The 14,891-nt window shown below is 37.8% G+C and overlaps 1 protein-coding gene across 3 annotated transcripts in view; it reads left to right on the forward strand.

Moving 5' to 3' along the window:
- The window catches only part of pik3r3b (phosphoinositide-3-kinase, regulatory subunit 3b (gamma)), a 143,330-nt gene extending 134,888 nt beyond the window's left edge, over positions 1-8,442 (forward strand). For all 3 annotated transcript variants that reach the window (XM_042726017.1, XM_019085737.2, XM_019085739.2), the window contains 8 exons: positions 952-1,050; positions 1,150-1,330; positions 1,871-1,996; positions 2,172-2,314; positions 2,397-2,573; positions 2,670-2,744; positions 2,829-2,999; positions 3,470-8,442. In XM_042726017.1, the coding sequence (XP_042581951.1) occupies positions 952-1,050; positions 1,150-1,330; positions 1,871-1,996; positions 2,172-2,314; positions 2,397-2,573; positions 2,670-2,744; positions 2,829-2,999; positions 3,470-3,671 (1,174 nt within the window). In that variant the 3' untranslated portion in view covers positions 3,672-8,442. The remainder of the gene's footprint in view (positions 1-951; positions 1,051-1,149; positions 1,331-1,870; positions 1,997-2,171; positions 2,315-2,396; positions 2,574-2,669; positions 2,745-2,828; positions 3,000-3,469) is intronic.
- The last annotated feature ends 6,449 nt before the right edge of the window (positions 8,443-14,891 follow it).

Genomic DNA, 14,891 nt, shown 5'->3' on the forward strand with positions numbered 1-14,891 from the left:
GCATACAACACTCAATCATTCATCCCAGATTTTCCACTTCACACTGACGTTACTGCTGCTTGCTCATCATGTGCATGATGTCATCTGTGCACAGTTGCTAACCTTGTCTTTTTTCTGCTCTTTGCATCTCTTTGTATATCATATTGCAATGCTTTTTTCAATTACATCACATTACAGAAGCAAACATGCTTGCAATTTCATTTCTCAATTGCTTTTCTAATCCAAACAGGTTACTAAAATAGGACACCTCCCCTAAACAATGAACTTGCTGATGCACTGCAGCCTAAAAATGCACCTGATTCCCACAGTTCCCAGTGCAGGATGTAAGAGAGGCCTCCTCCCCCAGAAAGGTGGGAGCATTGCTTAGTCAAAGGCTCCTTACCTCAGCAGCCCAAAGTAGGCTAAATATACCCCCTCCTGAGAGCCAGGGCCTGGGTCAGCTGAGCTCCAGCATGACTTGGCTGTTGGCTGTCAGGAGAATGGGAGGAGGCGTGGAAGTCGGGAGGGGGGTGTGACATTCCTCCCAGACAGACTAAAATAGAGAAGGGGGGGCAAAAAGACAGGAAAGTCTTTGAAGCCTGACAGCTCCTCCGCTGGTCGTCTGGAGGCACTTTTAAAGAGACAGACTGTCTGATTTTAAGACAAGAGCTGGAGGCATCGGCGTACATGTGGGTGTGCAGGACGGGGTCAACAGTTAAACCATTCAAAGATGCCTCACTCTCTCCCAGACGGCTGTAGCAGACAGTATAGTCACAGACCAGTGCCTTTGCCCTCTGCCAGACCAAATATATTTATACAGCCAGGCAAAGCGAAGTCATGTTTTTTTTTTACGTGTGTGTCAGCCCTTTCCATTGAGTATAGGACAGAGGCCACGGAAAACTTTTTTTAGCTGTAATTATTCATTATTAAGCACAATATTTGATGTATGGAGTATGTCTTTTTTCTGTGCAGGGAAGAGGTGAACGACAAACTGAGAGACATGCCTGATGGTACTTTCCTGGTACGGGACGCCTCGACCAAGATGCAGGGAGATTACACACTAACACTAAGGTAACTAATATTTTGGAAAGCTTCTACTTTAGAAGTTTAAAACCCTCTCCATTCAGCTTACATTGATCCGTGGGCCAACGCAATCTTTTTTCCCTACAGGAAAGGTGGAAACAATAAGCTTATTAAGATTTACCACCGGGATGGGAAGTATGGTTTCTCAGACCCACTCACGTTCAACTCAGTGGTGGAGCTCATCAGTCACTACAGGCACGAGTCACTGGCCCAGTACAACACCAAACTGGATGTAAAGCTCATGTATCCCGTCTCCCGCTACCAGCAGGTAAATGGGTTTAGATTGAGGGCAGGGGTATCGTATTTACAGTCATCCCTTCCTTTCCTTTTACCTCTATTTCCTCCCACACTCCGGCCCTAAAGAGCGTGTTTGCTGAATGAATTGTGTAGCATGTTGTGAGTGATACTGCAGAGGCAGCAGGATGCTTTTGGCATGAAATATTACTTTGTTTATTGCCACAGCAGCGCACCTCCTAAATAATTGCACACATCCACAATGTCGAAAGGCTATCCAGGCATTTATTCGTTTCCTCCTCCTCCTCCTCCTCCTTCGCCCTCCCGGTATCTTTCTCAGACACACAGGTGCTCATTATTTAGGGGGTTCCACAAATGTAAGCCCTCGAGAGGCACTTACAGATTCCGAGATTTTTATTAATGATTCCTGGAAGAAAATTCCTGAAAAATGGCTTTCACTTTGTAAGCAAAACCTACAGTATGTTGCTGCGAGCAGTCCTTTTTTTTCCCCATCGCACTTTTCTTCACTCAGCAATTCATATCAATAACAATGCATTTACTCTCGCTCTCTCAGGATCAGCTGGTGAAAGAGGACAACATTGATGCAGTGGGGAGGAAACTCCAGGAATATCACAATCAATATCAGGAGAAGAGTAAAGAATATGACAGACTCTATGAGGAGCACACAAAAACCTCACAGGTAAGCCTCTTAGAACCTCGCTATCGGATCGATAGACAACCGACCCATTAACTCCAGTGCTAAATGCCACATGCACAAACAATTTATTCCATTACAGAAGCTCATTGACCAATTAACCAAGTCTATTAAGAGGCCCAGCATCACATCCATTGATTTATCTTTCCTTTGATTACAGGAGATCCAGATGAAACGTACTGCAATAGAGGCCTTCAATGAGACCATTAAAATTTTTGAAGAACAGTGTCACACGCAGGAACGCTACAGTAAAGAATACATCGAGCGATTCCGCAGAGAGGGCAATGACAAAGAGATTGAAAGGTACACAAAGTCCTCAAATAAGAGTGCTTTGGTTGGCAACCTTGATCTGTGGGTTTACAGATCATTCTGGTTTCTTTCTCAGGATCATGATGAACTACGAGAAGCTCAAATCCCGTCTTGGCGAGATTCACGACAGTAAGACCCGGCTTGAACAGGACCTGAAAACACAGGCTCTGGACAACAGAGAGACGGACAAGAAAATGAACAGCTTAAAGCCAGATCTCATTCAGCTCAGAAAGATTAGAGATCAGTACCTTGTGTAAGAAGAACATGCCTTTGCACCTCATTTCGTCATCTTCATTGTTGACAGTTTTTCCTCTATGTATAAACACTCCACTGCTTCTTTCTCTTGTAGCTGGCTCAATCATAAAGGTGTTCGACAGAAACGAATAAACGATTGGCTGGGGATCAAAAACGAGAACACGGATGAGTAAGTCAAATTGTCTTATATTACTTGAAATTTGAGATCAAATGACTGGCTCCATCATAGCATCTAACACATTTCCTCTCACAGTGCCTACTTCGTCAGTGAGGAGGATGAGAATCTGCCACACTACGATGAGAAGAGCTGGTTTGTGGGGGACCTAAACCGAATGCAGGCAGAGGACTTGCTACACGGCAAACCCGATGGAGCCTTCCTAATCCGCGAGAGCAGCAAGAAGGGCTGTTACGCCTGCTCTGTTGTGTGAGTATCTTAAGAAGATGTAGAGATAGCGAGGTTATAGTTATGCCAATGAAACGGGAGAATGATGTTTCTTAAGTGTCTACAAATGGTTTTTTAGACTACTGTATACCTCCGTGGCCTATAGGTGTTTGTTTTAATATTTTTTTTTAATTAATTCAATTCAGTCTATCTTTTATTTTTTTATTTTTTTTTGTCTCCTTAAGTTTAGATCTAGTCTCATATTTATGTTATCTGTCCCCATCTCATCTCCTCTGTTTTGATATAAAGTAGCTATATATAAAATTAATGTATTTTTTTTAAGACTCTACCTTTTCCCAGCTACAAGAAACAAATCAATAAATTGATCCTCTTTGATTATTATCACCCCAGAGCAAAATTAACTTTGGTTGTCATTGAGCAAACGGATTGCCATTAACTTTGTCTGAGGTCAGATTCTGGTTGATAATGAGATCTGTCGTGTTTCTATCTAGTGTGGACGGCGAGGTGAAGCACTGCGTCATCTACAGCACACCCCGCGGCTACGGTTTCGCCGAGCCCTACAACTTGTACAGCACTCTGAAAGACTTGGTCCTGCACTACCACCAGACCTCACTGGTCCAGCACAACGACTCGCTCAACGTGCGGCTGGCGTACCCAGTGTATGCACAGATGCCCTCAGGCCCTCGGAGATGAAGACTCACCCCCCAAAATTCAAAAAACTCTACACTCATGGGAGGGAGGAACAGTTTCTGAACAAAAAAAAAACATAACAAAAAAACACTTGCTGCAACACACACGTCAGCCACCTTGGAGTTATATATTTTTACAAGAACAATTTGGAGGGCATTCTTTCTAAAGACTGCTTGATTTGCACAAGGAAGTTTTCAATGTTCGTGAATGTGAAAAAAGCAGAAGGAAGCAGAGGAGGCGAGTTTCAGGTGACCCGCGCTGCTACCTAAACTCCAGCTGGGACTTTTTACATGCTCCATTTTAGCTTAAGCTTTTTTTTCCTGCCTCTGTTTTCTCACATCTTTCTATTTTTCATTCAGCGTTTTTTTTTTTTTTTTTTGTTTGTTTGTTTTTTGTATGGTCTTTGCAAAATTCTTAACTATATGTAAGGCAGGAAAATATTTAGTTTGTTTAAATGTCTCCATCTCTCTCTTATGTGTTTAAAAAAGGCAAAAACTGTAGCAAACAGACGACTGACACTTTCCAGAGTGTTCTCACAGTGACTGCTGCTGAACGAGGGGTTGTGGGATGGTTTGGGAGGGCACAAGTGAAAATGTGTTGTAGTCTTAAAAACAAAAGCTTGTTTTAACACTAACATTAGAGGTGTGTTTGTTTTTTTTGTGTTTTTTTCTTGTTTTCTGTTTGGCTGTATCAAAAGTTTTGTCCTTTTCTACGCAGTTAAGATCGCTACAGCTCAGTGCAGAGACCAAAGTTGGCAAGGGGAGGACCTTTTTTTTTTAATACTTGTGATAAAATTGGCTTGTATTAATTGAGCGAAATTATACTTAATACACCTAGTTCACAAACTACTTAAAATAGTTTGGATCTGTGTCCTGTGAACAGAAGCACCACCTTTTGTAAGAACCAAAATCGCATGCACAGACACAGTCGACATAAAGCACTTATATAGAAATGACAACTAACCGCTGCACCAAAATTAAAAGAAATAATAATAATTACTTGTGGTTTTCAATTGATGTGGCATCTTAATGCTTAATTGGATTTGTGTATGTTCTTCAGTAAGCGGGTGCAGTGTTGGGGCAGATGTGCTTTAGTATGTAACTTGAAAAAAAGTGCAATCCAGCTTTTGATGGTAAAGAAATGGTCTGTCAGAGAGAGAAACAAACTGCTCGCAGTGGCATCAAAAAGCGATAATCACTTGAAGAATTTCCTTTAAAAAAAAAGCCCCTTTATTGCCTAGTGCTTCTCTCTTTAGCAGGTTGACTCATTCTGTATCAGAAAAGAGATATTCCACTTTCATTGTTTGGCTGCCTGTTGGTTTTAATGTCACACAATAAAACCTTTATGAAAATATTCAAAGCTATATGTACAATATTCAGTGTTGGAATGTCAGTTATATCACTTCCTGTTTTTGTTGGGCTTCTGGCATGCAGGTGTCCAGTTTAGTATAAGTTAACATTGTTATTTTTCATTTTCTCCCACAGTTTCCCCTTTTCACATTTTAGTTGTATAAGCCTGTTACAGTCTTACAGGTCATTAACCACCACTGCAACTACCCATCTCACTCCATGCACAGCATGCTGCGATAGAAAAGGCAGCATATAGTGAATTCAACCGAACATTTAATGACCTTATTTGTCAAAACAACTCTAATGGCAATTTCTAACTATATTATGTTTTGGCAAATTCAAACATATGTACTGTTTTGTACGATCTGCTTACACCCCATTAATGTTTAGGTTTGGGTGGAAGTTTTCGTATGAATCGAAACAACTGCCAAATCGTAAAATAGTTGTTGTTTTTATGAGGTTGTGTTGTTAATTGTTTCTAAAGTGATCTGCTTTATTTGAGATGGAAAACTTGGAGTCTTTTGGTGGATGGTTGGTGGGTTAGTTTGGAAACCGACAGAGCAGCTGTTGAGATGAACTTTCAACCTAGAGTCCTAATGAAAACCACATGCAGACAGGGAAACTGATGGTGGTTTTTCCCATCCACTGTTCTTTTCAGTTGCTCTTCTATTTGCTATTGCAAGTGACTGTGGTTTTCTTGGGTTTGATTGGGTGTTACTGGCAGAACTCTGCGTTCTTGTCTTGTCTGCTCTAGCATCGCTGTGGCACGACCAGAACATGCTAGCCTCAGCAGATCAGCTGCTCGATTTTAGTTCTGTGTGTGCGACCGTTCACAAATACGTCTTTGCAACCTTGGTGTTGCCATTTTTTCTGTGGAAAGCTTTTGGTTACTGTGCTCTGTATCATAGGTCCAGCTTTATTTTCATTTTATTCTATCCTCCAAATGTTTTGAGTTTCAGATTCATGTTTTGTTTTATTGTTTTTTTTTTAAGCTGGGCCCTAGAGGGGGCCCCTTGTCTATTACTTGAACTCTTGTATCACTCACCATTGAATGTCTTTAATAATACATAGATACATTTATTAAAACACAGGAAATCCCTTTTATGGCATGAGTGGATTGAGTATAAAACGTGTCTGAACATGTTTACTCTTCAGCCTGGAACTCAACTTGTGTGTTTTGTCGAAAGTAAAGGGGCTTATTTATGTTCACAGAGCTGATTATTGGAGTCCAGTATAGCACGCATCATATTTGAATAATCGTTTGGAAAAAAAAGTTTGAATCACTTTTTTTGCTACATTTATTAGCATTTTCCCAGGCATTGAGACCAAAGATTTAAGTTTGGTTTGTTTTATTTTCTTGGGTAGTTCTAGTTTTGAAGAGATGCGTTATTTTACTTCCTTTTGTATTTCAATTGCCTTGCTTTCATGCAAACTTAATTTTGTGTCTTAGTTTTTGGGTTGCTATCCCTAGCCCCTCACTTGTCTGGAAAAATAACAATGTCTTTATTACGGTCCATAAATTGAAGAATTCACTGTGGATTGGCTGGGGGTCCATGGTTTTTTGCCATTAAAAAAACAAACAAACAAAACTGATGACAGTTTGTTTACCGAAATGAAATGTAGAGTTGTTAAGCTTAAAATTTAACAGTCTGGCCTAAAGCTGATTCATTTTTGCACTCACTTGTTTGTAAAGGATAAATGCTTTTTTTGTGTGTGTGTGTGTGTGCGTGCCATCACAGTTATTCCTTGTCATTAATTTGTCCGTTAGGTCACTAAACCATCTCTAAAGTTACCAAAATCAAGTGTTTCTATGTCTCTTTTCTTTACAGAATAGTCTTGCGTTCACTCCAGCTGTTGCTTTTTCTTTCTGTTTTGTCAAATTCATTAAAGAAAACGGACAACCCTATACCACACAGAAATGTATTGTTTGTTTAGGAAAAAAAAGAAAAGTGATGGTCATTCTCTGCAGGGCAGAAAGCAGTGGGGTTTGTTGGTTTTCTTTGTTCCTATACTTAAGAAAGCATGAAATATTCTGTTTTTCTTTTTCCTTCCGGAAGTTTTCAGGGACATGAAAAGCATTGCATTGGGAATTCGTATGAGAGACATTTACTAGAGTGCTTTTTTTTTTGTTTTTGTTTTTTGTATTGAAGTGGGAATGGGGGAAGCACACGTTATAATAAGCCGACAGAATCAACAGTGCATTGCTTCAAAAGCTCAGAGGGTTTGGACATGTACCAAAACAACCTTTCTTGACACATAACCGCTTGAGTTTTCAGTTAGACTCCGTACAAAGCAGGTGTTATGACTAGAAGACCTGGCTAAGGTTATTTCCGGACTGTTAACTAGCACTGGCTATTGCCCCCTTGTGCAGTTCTGCAAAGTTTTATTTGCAGTCAGGTTTGAATATGTTGTGATTCTCATTGGGAGTCTTTTGTGTTCTTACCACAGCTGTCCCACCATGATATCAGCACATTTCTTATATATATAAAAATCAAAGGTTTTCAAAAAATGAAAAAGAAAAAAAAAACTATTGCTCTCCTTCCCACTTTGACATACGTAAAACCCAGCATGCTTCTTTGGTACTCTTGACTGTTGTTTTGTGTAATAAAAACAAACAAACCAAAAAAAGTAAAACTGAAAAAAAAAAAAGATGTGGAAGAAAAACTGTTAATTGTCTGTTTATGGTGTAGTCAAATATAAATTTTAATATAGCTTATGAAAAAACTCTGCTTTTTCAGCTGAAATAAGTTGGAGCCCTTTGTTGCAGTGACTTAAAGCAAAATGATGTTCACAAAAACTGAGACAGAGGAGCTGAAGCAATAGACAACAGCGTGTTCAATACCGTTTGCACAACCGACTCAGTAACATATAAATGCATCATATCTGAGACCTTTAAACTAATGTGTTTTCTTCATACTCGGATCATCTTATTGACTGAATACTCACTTTTATTCTGCATAAATCTAAATATTTCCTTAACACCAGCAGTGTTTTCATCTCTGGACTTTTATAGACTCAGCTTGAGCAATAAGCCACGGGTTCTCGATGTCCAAAAAACATACATACTGCAATGAAAATAAACGTGTTGCACCGGCTCCAGTCCATTTATGCTTCTATATACAAGTGTTTCATGTCTTATTAGACAAGTTATGGCACAAAAGGACTTGAGATACTTCTCTCTGCATGTAGAGAACAAGAGATGTCAGAAATCCTCTCTCTCAGTATTTGAGTATCAGTTGCTTCTGACTTATCGGTATTCTTCGGTTACGATTTCCACCACAAAACATTTTCTTGTATCTGTTACAATAGTTTGTATTGGTTGTAGACTCTCCATTTGTTATGAGGTGAACTCATGTATATAATCAATGGAACTCCACAATATTCAGTTCTCTTGCAGAATAAAGAAAATATTTTGTTCAAGTCTCTATCTTTGTGTATTTTTCCTCTTTGTGGGTTCAGTTGTTTTCGTTATTGGTTCTAGCCTATAAAAATGTAAACTAAGTATTTTATCATTTTTTATGTAAATGACTTCTGAAGTAAACACACTTCACATTTAGGCTGCATATTTGCTGCATAAATTGTAGTTTACTGATTTTTGAAGCATTAGGAAAAAACAGGCTACATAAGAAAATACAAGTTCATGGCTAAGAAACTATTTTAGCTATAGTAAATGTTAAACATGTTAAGATGTCCCTAGTGAACTACAAATACATTTGCATAGTTATGTACTTAATAAAAATACCCTGAAATCTTACTTTTAGTACACTAAACTGCTATACTTAAAGTTTGCTAAACTGGAACAACTAATTTTGTACTTAATTCACTAAATTTGTGTGAAAGTAGTTGAAAGAAAGTCCAACTAAAGATATACTGAAGTAGATTTGATTGTGCTAAAGTGGAAATATTGCAAGTATACTTCAGGTACACATTAAATATCTTGAATTTTAAGACCAATATTATTCAAAGATCATACAATCCTGATTAATAGTGACATTAAAACACATTTTAGGCTTAATATTAAGAAATGTGCATTATGCACAAGAACCAAAAAAAAGTTTTATTATAATTTTAATATCAGTAAGTCTCAAGCAATATGTAAGTAAATATGTTAACAGATTTTAACTTCACATAGTATGAAATAAATGTATTTTAAAAAAGTTTTTTTTGTTTGTTTGTTTTTTGTTTTTTACATTCGGTGCAATCTTCTAAATGCTAAAAATAATTGTCATCTTTCGATATGGATCAACACTTGATTCACAAGTACAGATATGTCAACTTTTTATTATAAACTTGTATTCACCCGAATGAATGAATTGTGGATTAGAATAATTTTCAGTTTTTGAATTCTGATTGTCAGCTTCATCTATTGAATTGTCTCCATCACCAGACTAGATTGGCAGTTTATGGTGTTGACTAACCATAACATTTTAATTTCTGGTGTCATTACCTAATAATAAAAACTATTTCAATTTAGGAAAATAATATAAATGTCCAAAACAATTTCTTAGAATTTTGGATGTTGGCAGAAATAGAAAACTCCTAACATTACGACACCACTATGACTATAAAAAGCACTATAACACTCACCAGAGCCTGTGTGACCTCGTCAAGCACCCTCAGGCTGTGAACTTGCTTTAATATTGCATGACTTTACAAATGCTTTAATAAATATCAACCTATGTTGACAAAAAATACAGGGACACAGTTGTGAAACCTGTTAGAAGAGGTGTATTTTAAAATGAACCTATTCCTTCTGTCAGTACAAACTGTTCTTATATATATATATATATATACACACAACACATTTTCACACCAATGTATTTTGAATAAATGCTCTTCTTTTTAACATTTTATTCATCAAAGAATCCTAAAAAAAAAGTATCACAGTTTTCAAAAAAATATTTGGGCTCACAACTGTTGCCAATATTGAGAATTCTAATAATAAATAAGCATATTAGAATGATTTCTGAAGGATCATGTGACACTTTAGACTGGAGTAATGGCTTATGAAAATTCAGCATTGCATCACAGAAATAAATTATATTTTAAAGTATAATATATGCTATATATATTTAATTCTCTATGTGAAGCATTGAATTAAGCTCTGAGGACCTGTGAAAACCAGCATTTGTTTTGGTAGAGAAAGTCTGATATTATTCCTGGACCAAATCATTTGGCCTTCATACATGTCCAGACTGTTCCGACCTGCTCATGACTCTGGATCAAGGGCTAAGCTTTGGCTAAGTCCTCTGAGCCAAGTCTTTATCAGTCAGCACTGTGATACACTTTGTGCTAAGACACGAGTCACATTAAACACAGCTGTAATTAATGATAAACAAAAATCTCAAATTCAAGGCATTCGTCCAGCTGCATGGATGATCTTCACTATGTGATCTGATATGATCTCTGGATTTGTTCAGAAGCTACTTGAAATACTATGAAAACAAAGGGCTGCACTGGGTTTTCATGTTCTCTGCATATTGCAAAACCTCAAAATTTACATGTAGTACATTTAACAGATGCTCTCATTTAAAAATGTAGTGTCCTACAAAATATAAAGTTATAATTTTATTATAATAGCAACCTAACTCTCTTTAGGCAGTATTTAAGCTGCTATAACAGACAGTGTGCATAATGCATACAGCAGTGTGTGAGTGTGTTATCTGGCCCTGGCAGGCTCATTAAACTTGACGTAAATCATTGGAAATGGAGATGAGAGGTGCTGACAGCTCATATTCGTTAATCTATAAAGGCCAAGGGGCAGCTGATCTTTACATCCTTTATCAACTGCACTCGTCCGGTGGGAGCATGGGGTCATTGGGAGGGATGGAGTTTGAGCCCCCTGAGTCACCTTGCTAGAACTTTAGAAAACACAATAATAGCAAAATCAATAGCCTCCAAGTCGTGCTGTTTGATAATATCATGAGTTGATAGTTTCAGTTATTAAAAGGTGAAGTTTCCCTTAGACTTCACCCCAGATATTAATCTGTGACTTGATTGTTTTGCTGAACTCGTGAAGTTTATTTTTTCCCAGTGCTACTTGGGTTGTGTAAATTTGATCGCTTTAAAGAAATGATCGCCTTTCAAAACCGTAACCTTTGAAAACTGCCACCAAGGCATTTTTCCAGTTCTGTCAGGAACCACTGCAAGACACATTTGAGTCATCCTACCTCCTAACAGACCATTGCTTTGGGCACTTGCCTTGCCTTCACGTCTACTTTGGATGTTCCCAAGACGAAATGTCCTACAGTATGTAGCCCATTAGCGTCATCTTATTCACATGCGGTTGACTGGTTAAATGGTTGAGTCAACTGAGGATTCCAGAAAAGTCACAGCACTGTCCAAATAAACTGCAAGAATAAGAGCCCATGGTGAGGGTTTGTTGACGTGTCAATATTGTATTCCACCAGAAACTGGTGTTGTGCAATAAATCTTGACTTCATGCAATTTCCCAATGGAATGCTCATATTTCTGATTTGTCTGATAGCACTTCGTTTACCAAGGTTTGCATCCAAACACTTAAAAAGGATGGAGACATCCTTTAACATTAGACAGTGATAAAATGGGACCAGAATGGTGCAGATAACCAGTTTAGGCTATGTCCACACGAAGCCAGAGCTTTCTCTATCCGATCTTTTTTTTCCTCGTCTCAAGAAATATCTGCATCCACACAAAACCACAAAACGATGTAGTATACATGCCAGACCATCATGTGGCACTGTAATTCTGCCACAGAGATACACTAAAAATGGAGAAGAAGACTTGGACTATGCGCATAAACCTTGCGCGCGGTATACAAACGAACATGGAACAATACATTTATTAATCCGTGTTAATGTTAGTTATTAAAAAGACAATTGTTCAGTGTTTGTTCATATGTTACGTGATGTAGCGGTGTCTGACTAGGGGCAAGACGTGGGCTGATGACGTCATCGTTACAGAAAATATACGGATTCATTGTCCACACGAAAACACAAGGGCGGTGTTTTCAAATTTATCCACTCTGGAACCCGGTTTTAAAAAATATTGGTTTCACTCTCCCAAAACGCCGGATCCATATGGACGAAACGCCTATATGATACAAAATGTATGCATATACAGCGAAACGCGTCTCCGTGTGGAAGGGGCCTTAGTTACCTTGAAACATCCATATTCTTTATGGAGTGATACACACCATGATCATCCATCAAGCCATCCAAATAGTTTCCTGCTGATTGCAATCAAATAACTCAATTATCTAATTAGTCATTGCATCATCCTTTTACCTAATGGGCGCACATTAGATCTCTTTTTCTCTCTGTATACAGCCCACAGGCAACATTCAGTCCTAATAAAAAAAATAACTTCATAGTTTTCCATGCCTCGCTCCTTCCATTATTTCATATCCATACAAAGTTTCCTTCATTTCAAATTAAATGTTGACTTTGTTTTGGTGCCCAGCCGAGGCAGATGTGGACTGTACAAAGACAGTGTGTGAAGCTGCTGTGACCGTTCAGCGACTTCCTTTCTCTGACAGGTTATGGGTTTTGGAATTCGCTGCCAATCCTATCACATTTCCCTCTGAGCGCTTCAAATATCTGGCACAGGAGACTGACATGACTGACTGAACTGTATTTCTCCACATCCCTCCTTTGGTTGTGCTGACTAGTGTGCTGAAAATGCTGCCTATAAAATGCATGGAAAGCAATAGGAATATCAATATTGGAGACTAGCCCAGTCTCAACATAAGTAGACAGTTAAATAGAATTTAACTACATTTTTTTGCAGTAGCATGACAGGAATTCTGTTTTCGAAAGAGTGGTTATTATTTACTAAAAACTAAAACAACTAAAAATCCGTAACTAAAATAAAGCTGAGATAATAGATTAAAGAATAATTCATGCTATAAAGAAAAAAATTACAATAAATTATATAAAATATTTAGATACAAATATTTATTCATATAAAAATATTTATATCTTTTTCTAATCATAAAAAACGAATAACTAAAAATGACAAAAGCACATACATTATATGTACTTAAATTACACTAAAATTCGAAAAAATAAATATAAAAGCTGTAAAAGTATATATAAAAGTATATAAATAATACTAAAATAACAGTTTAAAAATGTGTTTCTTCCAGTAACAAGCCATTAACTCCGAACAATTAATGGTGTAGCACAACAAATGTGTAGTTGTTATTTTTATTATATACATATATATTCTGTGCCATCCTAATTGAGATAACTGTGAAAAATACGGTCTGATTAAATTATTAAATGATTACTATGACTCTCAACAGAACCTGTCTGAGCCTGTGGTATAAACTGACTTTAATTGTTTTTAATAAAGATTTTCCAAATGCTTTCATAGATATCAGACAGTGTTAATGCAGAAAGTCTATGATCACAGCTGTGAAACAGCTATCTTTTAACTGAATTGTATTTGAACTGAAATCATGATAAGCTGCTTGATTAGCATAGCTAGCTAGTTTCAAAGTAGCTTCTCTAGTAGGCTTTCTAAACAACAGGTAATAAATAATGCAAATAAAATGATAAAACAAACAATGGCAAAAAAAACTTTCTGAATCACACTTTTTCCTCAAACTACCGAGACCGAGATGATAGTTTATATAGTGATACTGGACAGTTTTGGTTTGACTGTATTTTTGGCATCCTCACAGATGAGCCATTCAGTCTGTTTCCCCAGAATTGAGCTCCGTTGAGAGAGAGCTGCTGACTCTGCGGGCAGGAAGCACAGGTGACATGTGTCAGACAGTTCTGGCAGCCCAAGGCCTCGACTTCTCCCAACTAAGAGAGGAGACGCTGTCTGCCAGATAGCACCTATAGCTCTCATATCTCTCCAACATCATGACAAGGATCTTTCCAGCTCCAGACAGACAACCTTCAGAGAAAGGTCTGTGCTGAACCTTGCTTGACGGGATGCAGACCCCCGTGTGCTGTCAGCTATCATAAACAAGGCCTGAGTTCTGATTAATGTGTGTTCATAAAACGAAAATGACTAAACTGCTGATGTGACTGAGGGCAATCAAAGTTTACATGCATTAGCATCTGTAAAATGCTAATAAAATGGCATGTAACTAAATCTGTGATCATGAGTCATCATCACTCTGGGCAAAGCAGCACAAAGTTTCCGTTAGAAGACATTACACAGTAGTTCACCCAAAAACATCAATTTTGTCATTTGCTTGCTCTAATGTCATTCCAAGCCTATAGAACTTTTTTTCTATTGTGCTAAACAAAAAGAGACTTTATGAAGAATATCCAGGCTGCTCTTTTCCAAATCAATAGGGACAGCTTGTGAGTAAACTTTTATAACTTTCTAAAATTGTAATTTGGAATGAGCTTTAATTCTGCTGGAAGAGTTTCTGCTGGCGAGTTTTGGTCTTGACAGTGATGTTTTTAGAGGCAAGCATTTCCTTTCATCTACACTTCATCAGGTTCTGGAGTTGGATGTTGTCGAACCATAAATCCACTGAAAAGAGACTGATTAAGAAAAACAGAAAGAAAGTGTGTAAAGGGGGTGTAGAAAGCGAGTAAAAGGGAAAGGTGGATGTTGGTGTTGGCAGAGGAGCTGCAGATGTTGGCAGGAGAGGAGGAAGGTGGTGGAGGAGCGAGAAGCGAGCCAAGTTTTGCATATATCTCCAATAAAAAGGCACATGTTTGGGCAAGACGGGAGTCTGTGACCCCTATGGGGTCAGAGCTGGTACTGCAGTAGTAAGATAGTAAAGTCATTATTGTCTCAAACTAATTTTTGTGAAGAAATGAAAATATGCATTAAACAAAGGTTATTTTATATGTAAACTATATTAATTAAAGCTAAAGTTAAAAGCTAAAATGTAATGTACATCTTTGGGGTCTGTTAAAAATGT

Source organism: Cyprinus carpio, chromosome B6 (genome assembly GCF_018340385.1).
Source record: "Cyprinus carpio isolate SPL01 chromosome B6, ASM1834038v1, whole genome shotgun sequence".
Classification (NCBI taxonomy): Eukaryota; Metazoa; Chordata; class Actinopteri; order Cypriniformes; family Cyprinidae; genus Cyprinus; species Cyprinus carpio.